This window comes from Neolamprologus brichardi, chromosome 14 (genome assembly GCF_056152115.1).
Source record: "Neolamprologus brichardi isolate AB-2024 chromosome 14, ASM5615211v1, whole genome shotgun sequence".
Taxonomy (NCBI): Eukaryota; Metazoa; Chordata; class Actinopteri; order Cichliformes; family Cichlidae; genus Neolamprologus; species Neolamprologus brichardi.
Genome location: NC_142117.1, coordinates 8,385,482 through 8,398,784, shown reverse-complemented (window position 1 = coordinate 8,398,784; position 13,303 = coordinate 8,385,482). Strand labels below are relative to the sequence as shown.

The 13,303-nt window shown below is 41.9% G+C and overlaps 2 protein-coding genes across 3 annotated transcripts; one reads left to right on the top strand and one right to left on the bottom strand.

Moving 5' to 3' along the window:
• The first annotated feature begins 3,005 nt into the window (after nucleotides 1-3,005).
• scg2a (secretogranin II a) lies at nucleotides 3,006-6,795 on the top strand. The gene is made up of 2 exons (XM_006801162.3): nucleotides 3,006-3,119; nucleotides 4,537-6,795. Exon 2 carries the CDS (start codon nucleotides 4,545-4,547, stop codon nucleotides 6,426-6,428), a length of 1,884 nt encoding a protein of 627 aa, XP_006801225.2. The 5' UTR covers nucleotides 3,006-3,119; nucleotides 4,537-4,544; the 3' UTR covers nucleotides 6,429-6,795.
• Nucleotides 6,771-13,285, bottom strand: ap1s3a (adaptor related protein complex 1 subunit sigma 3a). 2 transcript variants are annotated; one of them, XM_087850758.1, is made up of 5 exons: nucleotides 13,253-13,285; nucleotides 11,175-11,353; nucleotides 8,756-8,864; nucleotides 7,268-7,405; nucleotides 6,771-7,177 (listed from the first exon to the last, which is right to left on the bottom strand). In XM_087850758.1, the coding sequence occupies exons 2-5, from the start codon at nucleotides 11,351-11,353 to the stop codon at nucleotides 7,142-7,144; spliced, it is 462 nt and encodes a 153-aa protein (XP_087706884.1). In that variant the 5' UTR covers nucleotides 13,253-13,285; the 3' UTR covers nucleotides 6,771-7,141. The 2 variants fall into 2 exon arrangements, with proteins under 2 accessions (XP_087706884.1, XP_087706883.1); XM_087850757.1 differs by lacking the exon at nucleotides 13,253-13,285 and adding an exon at nucleotides 12,206-12,376.
• Nucleotides 13,286-13,303: the final 18 nt, after the last annotated feature.

The window sequence follows — 13,303 nt, the reverse complement described above, 5'->3', positions numbered from 1 at the left end:
TCTTTGTTTTGCCCACTGTCTGTGAAATCTAATTTAAAGCTTTTTATTTTTTCCATTTTGGCTTTAATTGCTGATTTTTACACTCCACCATACGCCTGATGGCATCACCAGGTCTTTTACTGTCCAGTTTACACATTGTAGTTATTCTGTAGTTTCCTTGTGTAATGTAATATATAAGGCCATATACTGCATTCATTGAGTTAAAGGAATAAATAGCTCAAATAAACAAGAAATTCTCCATCCATTCAAGATTTCTTTCTAATCTTCTGAACTATTAAATGACTTGACTTGCAAAGGTACAACGATGAGTCAACCAAAAATATAAATCTTGAAGATAGTACGTCTCAGACTGTCCCAGTAGCTTAGCTGAATGTTAAAAACTTTCAGTTACATTTGAAAAATCTAGCTGAACATCTTGATGCACTTTTAATGTTTAGGATTTCACATTTGTGAGAGCTTAAGATTTTAGCATTAAATACCTTATATATACCTATAAATACCTACTGCCCAAAGCAGCAGTAATAGTTGTAATCATGTAGTGCACTCAGCATTTGTGGAAAAGTGGTTTGTTTTTGGCTTTTTTTAAAAAATTAGCTTAGGCTATGAATGCTGTGGTATGTTGCATGGTACATGCTTGTCTGTTTTTCTTCTACTTTGAGCTGCTCCCTTTAGGGGGTCACCACAGCGGACCATCTGCCTCCATCTCATCCGAACCAGCATCCTCCTCTGTCACACTACCCCTCTGAATGTCCTCCTTCACTACATCCATTAACCTCTTCTTTGATCCTCCTTTTTTCCTCCTGCCTGGTGGCAGTCCATCTTTATAACCTTTGTCTGATATGTCCCTCCTCTGCATATGTCCAAACCATCTCAGCATTCCCTCTCTAACTTTGTCTCCAACCTACTCAACCTGAGCTGTCCTTCTGTATTCCTTTTATGTACTCATTTCAAATCCTTTTCATTCTGGTGACTCCCAGCGATAATCTTAACATGTCCAGCTCAAGATCCTTTTGGTTAGTTACAATCAGCGCAGTGGTCTCTACAGAAATAAACATAAAATAAAATAATTGCTTGTTTCAGATAGTGAATGAAGTGAAGGGCTGCATGAAGGTCAAGTATAAGAAAAATAAATATCACTTTGAACTGTTTTGTAAAGTCACTAGAATCAAAGAATTAAAAATAAGAAGTAGAAGTGATAATATATTATTATATGCCTACTATTTTCCATCTTTATTCAAACTAAAGTAAAAAAGAATCTTCTAAACTTCCTCTTCACTTAAGTTTCTGTTCGCCAGAATAAACTTAATCGTCCTTGTGAGAGACGGCTGGAACAAAGACTCAGCCCAATTATTTTACATAATGTGTAGTGAGACTGCAACCTGAGCTAGAAGTCAGTGCGGCAAAGTCAATCCTGTGCTTGAAAAAGTTTCACATCCACCATGTTACAAACGACTTAAATAAATTACCATTTTGAAAAAGTGTGACATAACACAGCTGTATGAAAAAAAGGAAATTCTAATTGCCAATGAGAAACTTGTCATCTGACCTGAGAAAGCACTTTGTCTTTTTCAGTGGACAGGCGGTGGAAATGGGAGCGGAACTGAGCTGTAATTGGTTTCTGTTTACCAGTAATCTTTCCACGGACACAACCACAAGCAATTAGTCAGACAGCTCGGGCTTTATCAGTACAAAAGTGGCACAGTGTGTGGATGGGTGCATGTGTGCGTGTTATCCATGAGGGAGGGTGTAATTAGGATGAAGGAGGCATGAGATAAAAATTAGCTCTTTTGTCCTGGTTCTGTTTTACTCCCTTGGCCCTGACAGTGTCTTCTAGAAGTTGTGAATGTGACAACAGTGAGCCTCTAAAGTTCCTTAATGAATGGGAAAAGATGCTGTATGACTCATCAGTTCCCACCCCATGTACATACACATTTTAAACACAAAAGGGCTTTAAAGCAGATTGTATAATGTTTTGAAAAGCTTGAAAATGGAAGTGCTGACAAATGTTTTACCAAAAGGAAGAAGAATTGGGCTTTTTAAATCACATTAATTTGTTTACATTGTGTCAGGCTTTGTGAGTCATTGTGAGGAAGGACTACAAATGTGAGGATGCTGAAAAACCCAGAGAACCGTTTTACTGCAGCTGTGACAAAGCGAAAAAACAAGAAAAGCTCCGCTGAATGTCAGACAGCCCGGTCAGTGGAGGATAGCCAGAACTGAAATCAAACGCAGCAAAGCAGTGGATTTATGAATGAAACTGCAAGCACTGCGCACACACACACAGATTTATAATAGACAAGATTTGACAGGCAGCCAAAAATAAATAGAGATCATAGTGCACGCTGGTTGACGGCTCTCTCTCTCTCTCTCTCTCTCTCTTTCTCTCTCTCTCTCACACACACACACACACACACACACACACCTCCGCAGTCCCTCTGTCACCCCGCCCGTCTCTGGCTTTGGCGGAGTCCGTATGTGAGTCATCGGTGGACTTTTAACCGTCTCCGTCCCTCTGTGCTGCAGCAGAGACACAATGACAGCAGCCATTCAACACTTTCTGCTGGTAAACACACTATAAGCGCATTATATAATCAGCGCAGGCACACGGTAACTCATACATTCTGATTTTATTTAGTCCCGATCATTTAGGATTTTAACGGTGAATGGACCCTCAAAAGGTGAGTTAGTGTAAACAGCTTGGTCTTCCTCCTCCACCACATCTGAACAACAACAATAAGGTTTCTCAGAAGAAACTGAATTTCAAACACCGCCTGAGTCGCGCTCTGTGATACCCTGGGCAGCCCTATAAACACGGGGCTTTATGCATCTAAGCTGTGTTGATGGCTGCACGAACTAATTTCAGTCCGTATTTAGAGACAGAAGCACTTTTGTTTGGCTGCCTCAAATGAAATACCCGCGTGCGCGTGCTGGGCGTTTTTAATGTAAGTGAACTCGTGCGCGTGGGTGTGTTGCGTATCTCCTTGTTCTCTGACGCACGAGTCAGGTGGTTCCTCTAATAGCGCGAGGAGCTCTCCGCGGTCCTGAAATCCAGACTCGCACCGCGAGGAAGAGAGATGCTCAGCTCACTCCCGACCCTCGGCAGAAACTGAACTCCAGAGGTGAGCTATCTGTTGTTTGTGCTCGTGCCGTCTAACGCACGCGCTTTTCTCTTTTCTCGCCGCGAACAGAGAGCGGGCTTTTCAGTCGTTTAAAAAGAGCTTCGCTTTTTTGCCAACCTGATGCGCCGCTACAGATGTTGAGGAGCAGATGTTGTGTTGGTCGCAGAGTGCCTTTGTTCTCGCGCCGCTCCAGGTTATTTTCGGAGCCTCTGTGGCTTTTAAGAGTAACTTTTAGTGCTGCATATGTAAACATTAGTCTAACCATAATATTTGCTGAAGTTCGAGCAAGTTAAATGTAGGTTTGAAGAACCGATGGAGACACAAACACGGTGCTTGTGATGCCGTAGCACTTCTGGTCTTTTCTCGTGTTCTTATTATTCTCTGTTATTCTCTATGTCCTTATTATTTCTCTCACTGAGACACAATTCTCGTCTTAGTGAGAGAAATGAAATGAAAGAAATAAAATTATTCTGTAAGTATGATTTAATGAACGCTGACATTTATGTGCGGACTTAAAAGTTCGAAAAATAAAAAGGTTGTTCAGAGGTTTTCGGGCTAAAGGAGAGATTCCATGGGAACATCAGCCCTACCGGGTTACCTTGACAACAAGGGCCGTGACTCACGGAGAGCAGCAATTCGATGTCTAATGAGATTTTAGACGGGAGCTGGAAGGCGCTGCTGTTCCCGCTGCTGGCGAACACATTCCGGTGTCATCTCCAAATATCAGCGAGGGAAAACAAACAGTGTCTGACCTGCACAGCGATTTACACTCATAGTCACGGCTACTACGTATTTTTACTTTGTAAAAAATATGTTAACATACACTTGAAATGTGTCAGGTTAATAAAATAAAATAAACAATTCAATCTTCTGTCTGTCTTCAGGATTTTCTGTTAATTTAAAAAATGGTATGGAGTATGAAGTGCAGTATTTGTTTCCCAAATTCAGGAGAATACAGTCTGAAATAGGAGTGAATGAGGCCGAAATCTTTAAATCTGTAAGTACTTCTGTAAATGTAGCCTACTAAGGGTGGGGGTAGATGACATTTAGGAGGGCAATCATATTTAGTGGGAGCCCCACCACCACTCCCACGCCCTCCCTGATTCTAACTACAGCAGAGCAGAGCGGATGTAAAAGGCTAACAGTAATTTAATAGTTAATTTCACATTTATTCCAATGTGTTTGACCTGGTTTCCATCAGAGCACCAGTCATCCCTGTCACGGACAAACAAATGGACTCAGTGTCGCCAAAGATGTCACCGTGGTTTGCGCTGTTATCATCAAAGCAGACATTTAAATTGACAATGACAGCAGAAGGCATTTTAGAAATGCCAGAGCGGTAACCACTGAGAACCCGTTAGGTAAAACCGTGTAAAGGTCAGAGCTGACATGTGCTTCTTTTGTCTTTCATCTACAGGCGTCACCATGCCGTCACTCCCTGAGACCTCTGCCACAGGCAAACCTTTCCTTGTCTGTTTTGCCAACCTCCTCTTGATCCATCTCTTCCTCAGTTCCTCCAGCGTTCATGGGGCTTCGATGAGGGCGCATAGACTTCGTGGAAGTGAATCAGAGAGTAGGAATGTCCACCAGGTTCCTAACGCAGATATGCTGAAAGCCTTGGAGTACATTGAGAGCCTCCGTCAAAGAACCAATGTGGACCCTCCTCTCACTTCAGCTGCCGATGCTGGCCACATGGATGATGCTGAGAAGCTGCGTGCCATGGTGAGGCTTGCTTCCAACCCTACACAGAGCAAAGATGAGGAAGAGGAGGACGAGGAAGGAAGGGAGGATAAGAGTGAAGAGCTGCTGCAGGCTGTGCTCAGCACGCTCCAGCAGACGGAGGCCTCCAAGCCTGCTCTGCTTCGCCCCAGCGCAGAGAGGACAGACATGAAGCACAGGGTGTACGTGCAGCAGAAACAACAGAGCATCACGCCTCACAAGAAGCTGCCCTTAATGTTTGAGGATGAGGAGGAAGGTGAGGGGGATGAGGAAGAGGACGAGGAGGGGCTGGAGCATGACAGCCCATACAAACGTACCAATGAGAATGTGGAGGAGAAGTACACACCTCAGAACCTCGCCACGCTGCAGTCTGTTTTTGATGAACTTGACAAGCTGACCAGCCCAAAGACCACACATAAGCGCTTAGATGAGGAGGACAACATGGAGAAGGATGATGTAGATGAAGATCTGTTTAATGCGAGGAATGCAGCGTATGACGATATAGGAGGGGATCTGACAGACTGGGGTCCACTAGAAGGACGGGAAGAGGAAGACGAGCAGGAGGAGAGGCAGAACAAATATGAGGCTTACAGAGGGCTCGATTACATCGACAACAATGACGAAGGGGCTGATGCGGATGAAGAAGAGGAGGAGGAGGATGGTGAAGGGTACCCCGTTAAAAGGTCAAAAGATCTGGATGATGCAGGAAATCTGGTGGACTACTACCTCCTGAAGGTGCTGGAGAAAACGGAAGAGGAAGAGCAGAAAAGAGAGCTAGAGGAGGAAGAGGAAAGAGAGAGGGCGGTGAGGATGGTGGCTCAGAGGCAGTACAGAGATAACATAGATCCACGGGTCATCTACAAACTCATTCAGATCTCCCAAAAATACCAGATCCCACCCGAAGACCTGTTGGACATGCTGAAAACAGGAGACTTGACGAACCAGGACAAGTCGCAAAAGAACAATGGTTTAGCCAGAGGAGAAACTACGCACTCTAAGATATCCTCAAAGAAGATAAACACCATTCCTCAGGAAAAATTCTACAGCAGACGCCTGCCTTATCCGCAAAAGACCCCAGAGGAGCTAAGAACGGAAGAGATCCTTAAAATCCTAGGGCTGGGAGCGGCGGAGAATCCCATCAGGAAGCAGAAGCACCACAGAGGCTCACTGTCACGACTTCACAGTCAGCCTGCGGGAGTGTTTGGGGAATCCACTCCCACGCAAAGGCGCCTTCCCAGCACTTTCAAAGATGACTACGATGACACCGTGGATGAGGATGAACTGGCAGCATATCTAGCTGCTCAGATGCTGGCACAGTATCCCAAACCTGCGTACAGGAACAACAAGGCGAGTCAAAAGCGGGAGGAAGCTGGCCAGAGCGCAACGGGCTCTTTTGAAAAGGCCATGGAGGAATATTTTGATCAAATGGATTCAGATAATAGCCCAAAGGAAAAGAAACTGTCTGAGGGTGACGAGAGGGGCAGTAATGCTCAAATGCAAGGCTTAGAGAATGAGGCAATGATGAAACTGCTGAGCTATCTGAACCCAGAAACTGAGGAAAGCGATGCCAAAACTGCCCCGGGAATATAAATCAGGCTGTAGATATATATACATAATTCTCTATTGTTTTGGTGGAAGGAAGAAAAATAAAGTATTTTGAAGAATAAAACATGCAGTCAACTTTAGTTATTCTGTAGGTTTACAAACGTTCCTGTTTATTAGCAGAAATGTAAGTGTTCAGACATTCTCTTGATGTTTTTCATTTTGTTTTTTTCCAGATGACTTGGTTGCTCAAACAACACTTAATGAGTACACGTGTCTCACCAGCCTTACATTTCGACGCACACACAATCAAAGCCAGTGTTGGATCCTTTAGATTCACTTGTGTTTTTTTGGTAATTCTTTCTTAAATGTGGTCATATGTGACATAGCTGAGGTAAATAAAGCATTGACTTTATTTTTTTCCTTACTGTCTAGTGTTTCTCCATTTGCTCACCACCACACAAAGCATCGGTCTTAACATATAATAAAGTCACAAAACAACTAATACTAAGTGAAAAAGGTGATATTGGCTCATTTCAGTCACTTCTCCTGTCACGAAACCCTGAGATTAATAAATATGAGCCTTCAAAGGCACTTACAGATGCAAACATCATTACTATTCTTCACACCTGAGTCAAAATATCACCAGGTTTGTGGTTGTTGTATGGCCACAGCACTACCCTGAAAGAGTCTTTACTGCCGAGCGATAAACATCTCGCTTCATGCTTTCAAATGTGAACCATCCGCCGTCCTCTCTTGGCTCAGTAGGCAGGTTTGCTCATGTATTCTTCCATCGTCTGTGGTGACATAAGAGCCACAAGAATGAATTTTCAAAGAGTCAGGGCAAAGCTGGCACTAGCTAAATGTTTGACAAAAGCTTAATATACCTCTTGGAGTGTGTCGGCCTCCTCCAAAGACACACCCACGGCCAGTTTGGAGGTTTCTAAGATCTCTCCTCCCATGAGGAACTCATCCAGGATGAAGTAAGCCTTCTCGAAGTTGAAAATGATGTCCAGCTCACACACCTGAAAAAGAACGACACAGCATGCATCAGATCAGAGAAATGAATACATCTCGTAACACTTTACTGAATAGTTGTTTTACCATAAACAATCAAACGATAATAATGGTAATGAATCATTTGCAATCAGCTTAAATCATTAGGGTGTGTAAAAAAAATAACTCTGTGAATTACGTACTGTTGTACACAATAACTATTATGGAATATGGAATGTACATTCTAAATATTACAAAAACAATTTGATAAAAACTTAAAATTTCATAGGTGGGTGATAATTTTTGAGTATGCACTCCTGAAAAAATCTGTTATGAACATCAGTTGTAACTGTAACCATTTGGATAACGTTGATACATGTTTTACAAACCAACTCTTTACCGATCAGTAAACATCTATGTCTCTCAAACTACAAACTCAAGTTTAATTAACTATCAGTTTATTTTTTAAATGATACTTATTTAGTTATTTAAGTGTTATTAAGTGGATGAAACCACCAATTAAATTTCATTAAATTTTAGAAATAAATTGCAAATATATGAAAGAAAGAAAGAATTACAAGGAAAAATAAATACATATATGCAGACTTTTATATATTGTTGTCAAGCCAGTTTGTTTCCCAAACAAATTAACCTCCCAGTGTTTTGCATTGAGAACGCAAACCACTCGTTCTCATTGGCTGGTTTTTGTAAATAAGAAGGTTCAGCTGATTTCTAAGTCTAGTCAAATCAGGAGTGCTTCAAAGTGTTTTGAAGCAGTGACAGATTACAGACACCAGAGGGAGTCTGACAAGCTTGAGCAAAGGAGTTTTTACTGTCCTCACCATGAAAAAAAAAACCCCACATTGCACTGTTTCACCTAAAAAGGCACCCACAGTGACTCTGTACTTGATTTTTAGACTAAGCTCCTTTAACCTAATCAAGGGGTCTGAACTGAAGTTGATAGAGCTACATAAAGTGCACTCAACTTCCATTCAACATATCTGTATCTATGTGCAGAAGTTGAACACAGGCTGTGAGCCAGGGCCTGCCACCTGACATCACCCAATGTATAAAAAAGCTGAACCAATTTAGCCTGAGTGAGAAAAAATGCCAGCAGCCAGGGTGTCCAACAATCACATACTTGAGTCCATACACGGTGGCTGTATTTTTTCAATATTTGAGAAGAATTTTGAGAGGCTTGCATAACTCCCAGTATAACACTGGTGACTTAGGTCAACCTGTGCAGAGCTGTTATTGGCCAAAATAATTGAGAACATCTTAGCAGAGGTGCAGGGACAACTGAGAAAGATGGATGATGTTTAAAAAGAGCCCCTTAACAACCTGGATTGTTGTAGGCCATGGCATCCAACTCTACTTACGTTTCCAAAGTATTTATCCAACAACTCAACATATCGGTGCAGCACCTCGAGGGCAAGCAGCTCATTATCCTTGTCCTCCAGACCAGCACAGAAGTACAGGCTGGCATACCTGCAGTGGAGGAAGAGAAAAGCTTATTGTGATAATTTTTACAATGTTGTCATAAAACAAGAATGCAATGCAATATGGTGAAATATAAAAATACATATATATATGTTAAGTCTAATTGTTGAATGTGTCATTGTGTTTCTTAAATTTGTAAGGTCTTAGTTCAATCTATACCAGGGGTGGGCAATTCCAGGCCTCGAGGGCCGGTGTCCCTGCAGGTTTTAGATCTCACCTTGGGTCAACACACCTGAATCACATGATTAGTTCATTACCAGGCCTCTGGAGAACTTCAGGACATGTTGAGGAGGTAATTTAGCCGTTTAAATCAGCTGTGTTGGTTCAAGGACACATGTAAAACCTGCAGCTTCCTGCTTTTATGACCCTTTTGGTGAGCAGGAGGTCACACACACCCACATACACACACATTCTCACATGCATACACACACACACGCTCTTGCACATGCATACAGGTGCACACACATACACACACATAGTGCCTTGTCTTAGAACCATTGGGGGGTTTTACAGAGGGAGGTGCTTGTTCTGTGATGTGTATTGTAACAGTTTGTCAATAAATAGCTGCGAGGGAAGCTGCTCTTTGAAGGATTTTGGGCTGGAGACAGGTTAGGAGCGTGAGCTCCAAGAGCTGGTTCTGACCCAAGACTTCCCTGGCTAGCGGGTTGGTTGTTCTGTTATGTCTTGTTTTCTTCATGATGAATAAGTCTCTAAACTAGCGGGGCTTGTGGAAACACAGACCCAACAATATATATATGTATATGTATATATGTATTTAAGCTTGGTTCCTCTACCAGAGGCCTGGGAGTTTGTGGGTCCTGCGCAGTGTATGAAGCAACTTCTTTTCTAACTAAAGTTAACTAGACAACTGACCAGTAAGATGCTTCATGGACACGTGTTAGTTTATTTCCTTGTTGTTTCTTCACCAGTGAATAAGATAAAAGAGTTGGTTCCAAGATAAATTTGCATTTGGAAACTTTGGCTGTGAAGCCATGACATGCAATCAAATAATCTCTCAAGATGCAAGTGAAACATGTCATCATTGGACAGCAAAAACAAACAAGTCCATCAGAGAGACAGCAGAAGCACTTTAAGTGTTGAAATGAGCAACCTGGCACACTCAAGAAGAAAAAAGGGCATAGGTAAGCATAGCAACAGAACTGCAGCCGATGATCACAGCATTCTTTCTAAGTAAAGAAAGTATACTCTCCATAAGGAATAAATTATCAAAGTGTGACACAAAGACCACAAAAGTTGCAACCATTCATCAGTCTTGATAATCCAGAAACTGCAAAAAAACCCAAGAGCTACATCTCAGACTCTACAGGCATTTAACTTTAAATATCAAAGTTCAGGTCAATGCAATAAGAAAGATACTAGAAAGAACAAGTATGTTTTATTTGGAAGTTTTTTTAGGAGAAAGCCTCTTCTCTCTAAAAAGAACATGGCAGCACAACTTAGGTTTGCAAAGTTCTGCCTTGACAAACCACAACACTTGTTGAACAATGTCCTTTTGACAGACGAGACTGGAGTGGCGATATATGGCTATAATGCACAGGGGTGGGGTTTGGGGGTGGTGCACACTAGAGACCTGTTCAAGGTGTATCCTGCCTCTTACCCTATGGTAGTTTAGTTGAGCTTATATGATTCAGATAAGCAGTGGGTGGTTGTAGCTCAGGGGTTGAGCAGGTTATTGGGCCAAAATCCTCCTCAACAATGTGTGACACTAATAAAGCCACACAGAAAGCCATTATTTCAAATTATTGCTGCTACAGGCGACAGAGAGAGAGAGAGAATCTGCATAGTGTTTGTTAAGTAAATAATGACGTGTCATGTGTCATGTGTCCTTAGTTACCTCAGGTTGTAATTTAAGACCAGGTAAATACAAAATGATGCCTTGATATGTAAAATCTTCAAAGTGAAAGAGGGTGTGCTTTCAACATCAGTGTGACTGGTTGCATCTTTCCAGGACAGAAATCATATCAAACAAAAGAAAGGTGAAGAACCTCCAAATAAATACAGCATGTGTAGATGTTTTAACAGCTCTTGTCCGTTCTTTTCCATAACTACTGGATCTATTGTGAATTTCTCAACATTTACCATAAAGCCCAGTCTCAATACAAATGTGGCATTAAAGGCTTCATATAGAAAAAATCTTTCCTTATTGGACTGTGATCTCCACCTGTAATGTAGGTCATCTGCTGATAACAAGTGTGTTCGCTCTGTGTGCAATTTTGAAGTATGAGCAACATGCACGTTAACCATTAAGCAATAAAGAGCCGTGTGTTGTGCCGCCACCTCTTGTAAACTATCTTGAGGTCCCTCCATTGGAGAAAGTTGCAGGAACGTGGCTGACGAGCCAACACTAGCATCATCATGTCCCGGATCACCTTCTTTTTCTCCCGGTCTGTTAATGGCGTGAACCATTTCTGCAGTCGCAGCTTCCCCTGTCGACTGAACAGCAACAGAAAGCGCATCTGAAGGTAAAGCGGATGGAAGAGCAGAAAACATTGACTTCGGTTTAGTCATTTTTAGCCCTGCAAACACATTGCTTGTAGCTAAAAAAGTGGTTAATGTGTAGCTTTTCAGAGAAACACAAACATAGAGTGAAGCAGTGAACGGTAATACCTGCCTTTGCATGTGGCTGTGCCAAACCACAATTACATTTCCCAACTAGACATGTGTAAAGATCACTAGGGAGACGTAACACCTCTAAATCACCTTTGAGTGCAATAACACAGTAAATATAGTGGTTGTGTTGTGCAACAGCAATTAATGAAAGCTCTTCGCCCTGGGGTGAAGCTGCACAAAGCATTGCTTCTACCTGCAACAAGGTGACTATGAGAACATGTGGAGTAAAAATAGCCATGTGTGGAACAATACTTGCTGAATCAGACACTTTTTAACCCTGATGCAATTATTTTCTATGCTGTGTAAATACCAAAGAAACTCAAGCACCACAGATTTGCATTCATTTACTTGTCTGACTGGATCTGGGCTTTACCCAAAGTCTAGTTATCCTAACATGAGGAGGAGAGGGCTCACACAATTTTTTCTCCTCTAATTTCCACTTCTTAAAAACGTTTGGGCCATGCCTACCGATTTCATGACCTCTGAACGAGGAAGTTCTTGCTATTAACTGATTATACAGCTATAATATACAAATCCAAATAACCTACAATCTGCTGATCTCAGGTTTAAAAAAAAAACAAGCAAACAACACACACAAACAATAATTTGGATACACTGAGCCAATAATTTGACATTTCATTGCCTATAAGCGGATAGAGCCACCCTAGTACATCCAGTTATGGGCACAGGTTACTTACCATTTTGTAAGCCGCCCAAATGAAACCCTGTAGCCCTGTAATTAAGCCCTGTAATCGCTGAATCCCAGTTCTCTCCCTTACTGTAGGATCGTGTGCACTCTCAAGTGTAGCGACATTGTTTATCTACCCAGAAATCCCTGCCGCTCCCACCTTCTTCCAGCCGAGAGCCGCGCCCTGCTACTCTGCAGCTGCTGATTGGCTGCAGAGGAGGAGCACTCAGACAGGTGAGCAGGCAGAGGGCTGCAGGTGGGGTATACAGTACACTTCAGCCTGGTGGGAAATGTAAGCTGCAGCCTCTCTTACATACTGCAACAGTGTCAAGCAAAGTTTGGGGTCACTCAATCAAAAATATAAGAGAAAAGCTAAAACTATGGCTTCTGTTTCAGTTTATTTTCCTTTTAAATCAGCATTTTAACTTATAGCTAAATGCCATAGTTCTTTGTTTCTGTAGCAGGCTGTCAGTTGTTTTTTTTTTGTCAGACTCTTGTCTCATAATTGTTGTGTATGTTTTTTTTCCTTAGTATCAAATAATGTAACTTTTTTTCCTCCTCAATATTATTAACTTATCAGACGTTTTTCCCCTTTAAACACGGCTAGCTTAAACCTGTAAATTGAAAGAACTAGCTTTTTTTGGCTAGCTCTCAGTTAGCGGAATTCATGACGACTGCTTGGTAACCTATGTCTTTGTGTGTGTGTGTGTGTGTGGGGGGGGGGGGGGGGGGGTATTGTATATTTCTATTTTATATTTTCGTGTATATTTACAATTTCTTTAAGTATCATCGTGTTAAAGACCTCACCGTCTTGTATTACCCCAATAGATCACTTCACTCTGGAAGTGATCTATTAATCTTTTAAATGCTTCCCATTTAAAAGCAAAACGCGAAGCAGAGCCTTCAGCTTTCAGAGCTCTCTGTTGTGGTACCAGCTCCCAATTTGGATTTGTGACACAGACATCCTCTCTACTTTTAAGATTAGGCTTAAAACTGTAATTTTTGATCAATCTTGTAGTTAGTTTTTTTTTTTTTTTTAATTTGTAGTTTTTCTTACCACTGTTGCCAAGTGCTTGCGCACAGGGGGTCCTCCGACTGTTAGAGGGTT

Coding starts and splice junctions, on each gene's coding strand:
- scg2a (XM_006801162.3), top strand. CDS start 4,545: ATGCCGTCACTCCCTGAGACCTCTGCCACAGGCAAACCTTTCCTTGTC.
- ap1s3a (XM_087850757.1), bottom strand. Junction 7,406..8,755: donor TGGATAAATACTTTGGAAAC/GTAAGTAGAGTT, acceptor GTTCTTTTTCAG/GTGTGTGAGCTGGACATCAT. Junction 7,178..7,267: donor AGGCCGACACACTCCAAGAG/GTATATTAAGCT, acceptor ATGTCACCACAG/ACGATGGAAGAATACATGAG.